The sequence below is a fragment of the Haliotis cracherodii genome, unplaced genomic scaffold (assembly GCF_022045235.1).
Source record: "Haliotis cracherodii isolate W230 unplaced genomic scaffold, xgHalCrac1.p SCAF_14, whole genome shotgun sequence".
Lineage (NCBI taxonomy): Eukaryota > Metazoa > Mollusca > Gastropoda > Lepetellida > Haliotidae > Haliotis > Haliotis cracherodii.
Genome location: NW_027266269.1, coordinates 745,402 through 754,243, shown reverse-complemented (window position 1 = coordinate 754,243; position 8,842 = coordinate 745,402). Strand labels below are relative to the sequence as shown.

Sequence of the window (8,842 nt, the reverse complement as noted above, 5' to 3'; positions counted from 1 at the left end):
TGCTACAGCCATATGGGCTCTCCCTGATACCAAGTCCAGAATGTTAATCCGAGGACTAGGGTGCAAGCCCTTTTGTTTCAAAACGTCCTCGCATCGTTGGTGTTCTAGTTGTTCTTGGGCCTCACAATGTCACAAAGTATCAAACTCATACACACACACACATACATACACACACATACATACACAAACTTACAAAGACAGACATACACAGAGTGATGCACACACACACACACACATATATATGCACACACACATACCACACACACACGTGCGTGTTCAGCAAATATACTTTTTAAGGTGAACATGGGGACAAATTATTTGTTTCTGCAGATAAACCCCAGCAACAAAAGTCACATTTGTGATTTATTTTCAAAAAACGTGTACGCAACAACAATCCTGTATGATATGGCGTGTAAGCCATCCACTAAGTCTATAGACGTATATAATGTGAAAAACGTCCTGTTGTACATCATAACCCTCACTGATTCACATGACCCATTAAAACCACACATAGAATTCACTCTGTTATCCCTATTCTCCGGGCACGATCATACTGTTTGATAATATTAAGACAGACCTACATGTTCATTATTTATTTATAAAACATCCATTTCAGCAATACAAAATGAAAACAATGAATAGAGAGATGTCATGCATGACGTCATTATGACGTTTCGAAATATGACGCACCATTGATGAGTGGTGACGTCCGCTTGATGAAAACAATGAGTTCGACAATAGAGGGAAAATGAAAGGACCCGCCTCTCAAAGCCTTGTCTGACACTAATAATATTAATTCACAGCACTTTATACATTGTTGATACAAATTACAAAAATGTGTGTTATCTAAGACAATGATTCATTGGTCCGTTGATTCACGACTATTATGTTCCAATATGCTGCACCACTGCCACTCAGATTGATTCACACACGTTGTGCTCAGTTCTTGATAAACAGCTGGCTTAACACCATATCAGGTATCGTAAATACAGGAAAGACAAGTCATTAGATTATGAACCAAAATATCAAATAATAATAATTCATAACCACAAACATCCTTGACACAAATCACCAAAATGTTTGTTATCCAAGTGAGTGAGTGAGTTTGGTTTTACGGCGCATTTAGCAATATTCCAAAAATATCACGGCGGAGGACACCAGAAATGGGCTTCACATATTGTACCCATGTCGGGAATCGAACGCGGGTCGTTGGCGTGATGAGCAAGCGCTTTAACCACTAGGCTACCCGACCGCCCTTGTTATCCAAGACTATGATTCATTGGTCTGTTGATCCACGACTGTTTTGTTCAAATATAACTCTCGCGTTCATCATCACAACTTGTTGGGTAGGTTCAGTATTCCAGCTATTGGCATCCAGATTAAAACGTTCTTCTCACTTCTCTGTACAGAGACTGTTGCTGACATCGGGTGGTGGGCCGAGCTTAGCTGTAGAAGTCAGCGACTCCTCATACGACGGCGGCATTGGAGGAGCGGTCTGTCCCGCTGCTGCAACAAACAACACTCAAGTACATGGACAGATTTATCCTCAATGCCAAGACTCAAACACACAGTTACATCTCCCTGATCTATGTATTTCAAACGTTTCAGTGATTTAAAACCTCCTGGATACCTTTCACACATTGTTTTTTCATTGTTACACTGTCAAGCACTGAATATTCTACAACTGAGGCAAATCTTAAAACATGTAATGTTTACTGACATTGTAAAAGTAAATGTTTCGGAAATACTACAGTGATCTCCTGACTACTCCATGTTGGAAACGTGACGATCCACAATATATATGTATATAGGTATGTATTAGTCGCTGATTTACCCTAGCTGCATCAAAACCTAACATGAACATTGAAACGTGGTACATTTGCTACAGACAGTTGTTTCATGCATTGTGGCAAATTTATCATAACATGGCTATTGTGAATATTTAGAGAAGAAAATTGTTTGTGATTTCAGAAAGTGAGTAGCTGATTTCGATATTCAAGAGATGATGTGTTTAATAATAATCAAATGACCCATGTGTAAGTCTTACTGACTGTCTCATGCATGCTGTTACGATCTTTGGAAAAAAACACTTAGTTGGACATTTATCTTCTATATTTCAAATATCTGAACAATATATTGAAAATAAATGAATTGGCGTTGCATCAATTTGTCTATACCACTATTGCTTGATTGCAATCATTATAATTTATTTGAGTCTGAGCATACATAATTTGACGTGGCATCGGCATTTTTTCGACGACTAGGTTACCTCATAGTTCACCTACCATTAGCGTCCGGCAGATCGGGATAGAAACCCTGGTTTGGGTAGCCTGCTCCTTGTGGATACCCAGGAGACATCCCAGAATAGCCTTGAGGTGGATAGGATGTCATGTTCTGGTAGCTGTAGGGAGGGGGCATCATGCCACCAGGGGGCGCGGCTGCTCCAGGGGGCGGGGCTGCACCAGGGGGCGGGGCTGCTCCACCAGCAGGCATCGTCATCACACTTCCGGGCGCCATGTTAGATACCGTGATAACAGTCTGCCCTGTGGCGGTGACGGAGATGTGACCACCAGACCATGGCTTGGTAGTTTTGGCAATGAGACGTCGTTCTGATAAATACTTGTTGTGATCCTTCACCAAACACGGCAGTCGACAGAAGTCCACCAACCACCCAACGCCTAACACTCCAAACGTAAAGAAGTACAAGGCGCCCCATCCTGGTCTGTTCAGGTAGAAATGGTGGAGGCCCAGCCACCCGAAGGGGAACCACAGTATATAGACATCATCCAGGTGTTTCCATTCCTTGTCTTCTTCCATTGCTTGGATAGCGTTTGCGCGTTTGACGAGGACGGGGATGCGGAACCAGTCATATACCCAACCCACTCCCATCAGGCCGAAGGTGAAGGTGTACAGTATCCCCCATACGGGCCTGTCCAGGTAGTAGTGATGAAGGCCAAGGATGCCTAAGGGGGATGCGCCGAGGATGTAGGCTGTACAGGTGCTCTTGCAGGGTTCTGGCTCCCGTGGACACTGGTTGGCTGCCTTCACGAGGGAGGGGATGCGGAACAGATCTACCAGGAAGCCAGTGCCACAGAGACCGAAGGTGAGGAGATATAGAACACCCTGGCCCGGCTTGCCCAGGTAGAACAAATGGAAGCCTGCAAAAGAAACACGTTTCTGAAGGATAGGCCAATTATGGTACTTACAATTTGGCATTACAAATACTGTTTTTAAACAAAAGCATTGTCGTCTGGATGTCTTGATAATAATAACTGCAGCAATAATAACAATTACATGTAGTGCGTCAGTTTCCTTTCACCAAGCGATTGTTTGTGTCAGAACATTTGTAATACCACAGACAATGGATCTGTGCATATGCTCTCGATTTCTTTTCAGAATACGAGTATTTGATAACAGAAATTCGTTATTGATAACAGAAAAAAAAAAATTGTTGCATGGCTTCTCACACAGAAAGCAAGTGTATGTGTTAATGTTGTGTAGAAACATACTCCGAAAAATAGTGTGGCAAGTAGTTTAATATAAACTTATCCAAACATAGGTATTTTAGGATTAGTGTATTTATTAAATAAATTAGTTTACTTATTCCACTAACTCACACCTAAGTAACATAATCTAACATGTGGTGATTGATTCTGTGTGCTAAGGCGACTGCGGTCTCAGCCTAGCCTATTGTTCTCTGCTGGTCAGCTTGACCTGGCTTTGTATTTCCCGCGTCACATGACCACCTTGGTCATGTACTTCATACCTTTACTATGTGCACCATTTCTAGTCACAACTCTCACTGGGAAAGGACAGTTCAGTTTGGGGTAAGTTAAGTATATTTATTATCACTGTACTTAGGTTTCTAGCATATATAATGTATTTTAGTACACTCTTATTAAGTCATGTATGTTCCATAAGAACAGTATAACATGTATATGAATCAGTATATTCATGTCAGTGCAGTATATTTTTAAATAGTGTAAGATGTTACCATTGCGGTATATGCATAATGAGTGTACTAGATTTAAGCATGTATTGGTACTATTTTATCATGAAAGTCTAATAAACCCAATCAGTATATTTGTTGATTTTATCATACATATGAAATACCTAAAAATGTTGATTTTTATACTGCTAGATGAGTTTTACATGTCATGTATACAATGTAGGTGATGTTTACCATACCAGTAAGATTCATGTAGTTATATATCATTTATCAGGTCACGTAAGATACTGGATGGCCATGACATCTTGTGGTTTGGCCTCCGTCCCTTAGAGCCGTAGTAAATGTAAAGTAAGTGTTCACATTATATCAAACACATGTAATGGGTGTATAATGGCAGTATTCTTTTAATGATCTATTAGTTATGATGTTTGCCTACTTTTTGTAAATATTGTGTTTTAGGGTTTCATAATCATCATAACCACTGATTACACGTGGACCATCATTGGAATAAATTCGGTTGTAAAAACAGCATGCTTTTGTGTCTCTCCATTACCCTGCATAAGCCTCTGCCACAATTGTTACATCGTAAATATTGATAAGAGTGTTGCACACATCCATACAAAATTAATACCAAAAACGAATTGGTCATTTTGGCATGGATAGCGATTGATTTGTGTGGAAAGAATGCGGTACGTCTGGTAAGCAGATGGAAAAAACCCGCAAAAAACCCATCCACGAGAGAGCCTTGGAGCAGAAACACACGAACATGACATGCACGTGCAACATCACTTGTTTGGCCATAATGAAACGTTAGGTTTTTTCATTTGCATGTAATCACAATCTTTCAGCAATCAAATGAACAGCGATGTATCAAATGTATGTCTCAACTTTTGCGTTTCATTTTTGCAGAGTATATATTGACATATATGTCATCTGGTGCATTTACAGAGGATGCTCTGTCTTACAAAAGTCATAAATGAACAAACACTGTAATCACTTCAGTGTCACATTGTTATGTTAGTTTTGAAAAATTAGAGTGTACGATTGTATTAGATATGTGTTCATTACCATTTCAGAGCTTCCGTGCTTTACGAGCTATTATAAAATAGGTGCCCAAAATAGCACACATAGTAAATCTCGGATGAATGTGCGCAGCTCGGATGGTTGTTTTTTTTTTCTTTTTTTGTTTAACGGCAGTCTGTAAATAATCGAGTCCAGAGAATCCAGTGATTGACATCATGAGCATCAATCCAGGCAATTGGGATCGATGACATGTTTCAACCAAGTCAGCCAGCTTCAAGAAGGAACATCAACAACTGACCATCATCAGCTGTACATAGCAACTGTCATTCGGTTTGATTGATAAGGTTGTTGGTTGGTTTGTTGTTTAACGCTGCAATCAGCAATATTCCAGCAAAATGAAGGCGGTCTGTAAATAATCGAGTCTGGACCAGACTATCCAGTGATAGACACCAGGAACATGGTAATGGGTGCTGGTTTCAATAACACGGGGGGGGGGGGGGGGGGGGGGGGGGATTCAATCGTCTAAGGCGCCTCAATTCGCCGTGCAGAGTTGCGTCCCTTGTGCACGCCAGGAAGCTGTGATCATGGACTAAATTTCAGGCTCGCCCGCATAATGTTTGTCAGATCCAAACCCGTGGTCATGGGGTTCATCGAAGTGGTAAACGTCTGAGAGTTGAATCACTTCGGGCTTTCCTCCCACATTAAGCTGACACTGAGTGATATATATGGAATACTGTTAAAAGGAGCGTTAAACCCAACTCACTCACTCAATAAACCTTGTCAACAACCATCCTAATTTGTATCAGCTCCTATGGCACGTTTGGCCACTGGGGACATATTTATATCATCTCATGATTGTTTTCAACTTGAAGATTTATAAGTTGTTCTTATCTTGACTCTTGTCGGTGACACAGTGAGGAAACCGTGTTATTTTGGAAAGCCTACTTAAGCTACCCTGGGCTACGTGTGTCCATACCTAGCGCGTCGTCACGAGATAAGTATGTTGCAGTCCACTACGTGCCGTTGCCAGGGGGAACCGAAACACACGGTAGTAGCTTCAAAGGTAATCCTCATCAGGTGATATACATGTAGTAGTATGAAAGTATGTACATATCATCAAGTGTATTTTAAGGTCACCTCTTATTTTAATACCTAAGTTTTAGTCTACACTCCAATCTAACCTGCTTCACTAATACAATAGCACAGTCACCCTTTCGCTTGCCTTCTCTATTGTTTCTCTGGTCTCTATTGTCTAGCCCCAGCCCCTTACTTTCAGAGACAGGGTGCATTATCGGACTGGTCAGTTTAAATTCACACTTGTAGTTGATTATGTATGGAGACAAGTAGTCTGTTCATCGCTGATATGATTGAGTCAATTGTCACAGGTTAGTTTGTTTGATTTTTATATTTATGTGTTCTTATTTAGTGCTTTGAAGAGTTTGTTAAGGTGCATAAGTATGGTTTCTTAACTTCTTTTAATAATACTTATATTGTTAGGTGTGATAAATATATATCATATCAGTCATCGTATTCAGGTAAATGTAGTTAGGCTAAATTTGCTTAAATACTTTATGTAAGTATGTTTATAATAGATAATTTTAACTAGCATTTTCATGTTGATATTACTTAACTTATTGTGTAACTAAGCATAATGAGTATATTTATTGATAGACTGGAGTTTTTTACCTGTAGGTTCTGCACCTAACTGCACATGTATGAATGTATGTCTGTATGATGAGGTGAGTGATTAGAATATATATTTTAGGGTTATTGTATATACCTAAGGATGTTAACATTGATGTAATATGTTACACTGTAATTATGTTATATATATTTATGTTCAGGTGTGTCCCGGTAAAGCTAATGACATCATAGGGTACAGTGCCATACACCTGGTGAGGACATTTATATGTTGTATGTATTTATAGTGATATGTACGGAAATTGTGTGTTGTGTATTAATGCATTTATCATCATTATTGATAAACTATGTTTGCCAATTTATTATCTGATAAAACTTTGTAATATTAAAGTACATTAAGATGAAACTAATCATGCTAATTACGGTGGATCATAACAATGTATATGGTCATATATAAGATTCTCATATTTGTTAATAAGTTATAATGTAATGATATATTTGTATGTGTACGTATTGTGCATATTCATTTTCACAGGGCAACTTTATTTATGTATTAAAACAACTGGCATCTACAAATCAACCTGCGTTTGGTGTTTAATTCACATAAACCACTCCGGTTACATACAGGAGAGCCATTACAGGAGGCTTTACAACATGTTTGTTTGTTTGTTTGTTGTTTAACGCCGCACTCAGAAATATTCCGGCAACATAATGGCGGTCTGTAAATAATCGAGTCTGGACCAGACAATCATGTTGTTTGACGACGCAGTGGCATCGGTCCACACAATCTCATTAGAACAATCGCCACAGATCGACAGCCTTGTGTTATGCTGTATATACTTTTTATGGTTAATGTTTACAAATGATCACTTGACATTTCACTTGCTAACCGGTCTTCAGCAACCCAATCTTGCCGTAAAAGGCGAAAAACGGGATCGGATTGTCAGGCTTGCTGTCTTGGTTCATGCATGTCATCTTATCCCAAACGCGCGGGTCGATGCTCATGATATCAATCACTGGGTTGCCTGGTCCAGACTCGAATATTTACAAACTGGGTTTGTGTTTTACCATATAATAACATATGTGTCTGTCATTTTTCCCGTTACAACGTGCATCTATCATAGCTGTCAATTTCGTGGATCGATGCTCATGATGTCAATCACTGGATTTCCTTGTCCATACGGATTATTTACAAACCGCCGTCATATTGCTGGAATATTGCTGAGTGCAGCATAAAACAACAAACAAAGAAACAAAACAAACAATTCGCCTGTGAGAAGATGAATCTTACCAAGAAGTCCCATAGGAAACCAAAGAACATAGGCGTCGCACAGGGTCTTGTCAGGCACGTGAGGGGGATCTTCACTCCTCCTGTTGGCCTCCTTCACCAGGCACGGCAGCCGGAACAGATCCACCACATACCCCACCCCCAACAACCCGAACGTGAAGAAGTACACTAGACCGAACCCAGTCCTCCGTAGGTAGAAGTGATGCGCTCCCAGCCAGCCCAACACTAGTGCAAGGATGTATGCTTCCACCAATGATTTCTTCGGTCTCTGAACGACAAAATGGTGTGGCGGGTATCTCGGGTGTGCGGGGTCCTGGCCTGTCATGGTTCAAGCCGAAATGTGTTATACAAATGTGATTATACTCCTTTTAAAGTATTCCTCATGTATATCAGTTGTTCCGAAACCGTTCCTCCACTTGTCAATCTTCTCACCTTGCGTGGGTTCGGCCACAACACCAAATGTGCCTGCCTGTCGTTCGCAGTGTTATAAGTCCGTCATCCTTATCAGAACACTACAGTCAGACCCTCCCTCTGTCGTTCGCAGTGTTATAAGTCCGTCATCGTTATCAGAACACTACAGTCCGACCCTCCCTCTGTCGTTCGCGGTGTTATAAGTCCGTCATCCTTATCAGAACACTACAGTCAGACCCTCCTTCTGTCGTCGCTATGTCCTTCCCGGGCTTCAGGAAAAACACACACACGGTTCATCTTGCGCTGGTCGAACTGTCACAGAGTAAACGCCGCGTGATCGGTCATAGGACCCTGAGTGATTGTTTACATTTTGTCATCTACCCTACAGATCAGCCTTGGAAGAGTCAATGCGGTCAGCCCCGCGCGGCTGTGACTCTGGGATATATTTAGCTACGAGGAAGAGCTGAACACCACACCGTGTTTTCGCCTGTACAGTATTTCCCCCGTTAAGCAATGGTGTATCCGCTGTG

At 40.8% G+C, this 8,842-nt stretch overlaps 1 protein-coding gene across 1 annotated transcript; it reads right to left on the bottom strand.

Annotated features, from left to right (window-relative positions):
* Positions 1 to 578: 578 nt before the first annotated feature.
* On the bottom strand, positions 579 to 8,467 carry LOC139460914 (uncharacterized). Its single transcript, XM_071242394.1, has 3 exons — positions 7,905 to 8,467; positions 2,286 to 3,158; positions 579 to 1,506 (listed from the first exon to the last, which is right to left on the bottom strand). Exons 1-3 carry the CDS (start codon positions 8,224 to 8,226, stop codon positions 1,394 to 1,396), a joined length of 1,308 nt encoding a protein of 435 aa, XP_071098495.1. The 5' UTR covers positions 8,227 to 8,467; the 3' UTR covers positions 579 to 1,393.
* Between the last annotated feature and the right edge of the window lie 375 nt (positions 8,468 to 8,842).

Coding starts and splice junctions, on each gene's coding strand:
- LOC139460914 (XM_071242394.1), bottom strand. CDS start 8,226: ATGACAGGCCAGGACCCCGCACACCCGAGATACCCGCCACACCATTTT. Junction 3,159..7,904: donor GTTTCCTATGGGACTTCTTG/GTAAGATTCATC, acceptor TTTCTTTTGCAG/GCTTCCATTTGTTCTACCTG. Junction 1,507..2,285: donor CGATCTGCCGGACGCTAATG/GTAGGTGAACTA, acceptor TGTTTGTTGCAG/CAGCGGGACAGACCGCTCCT.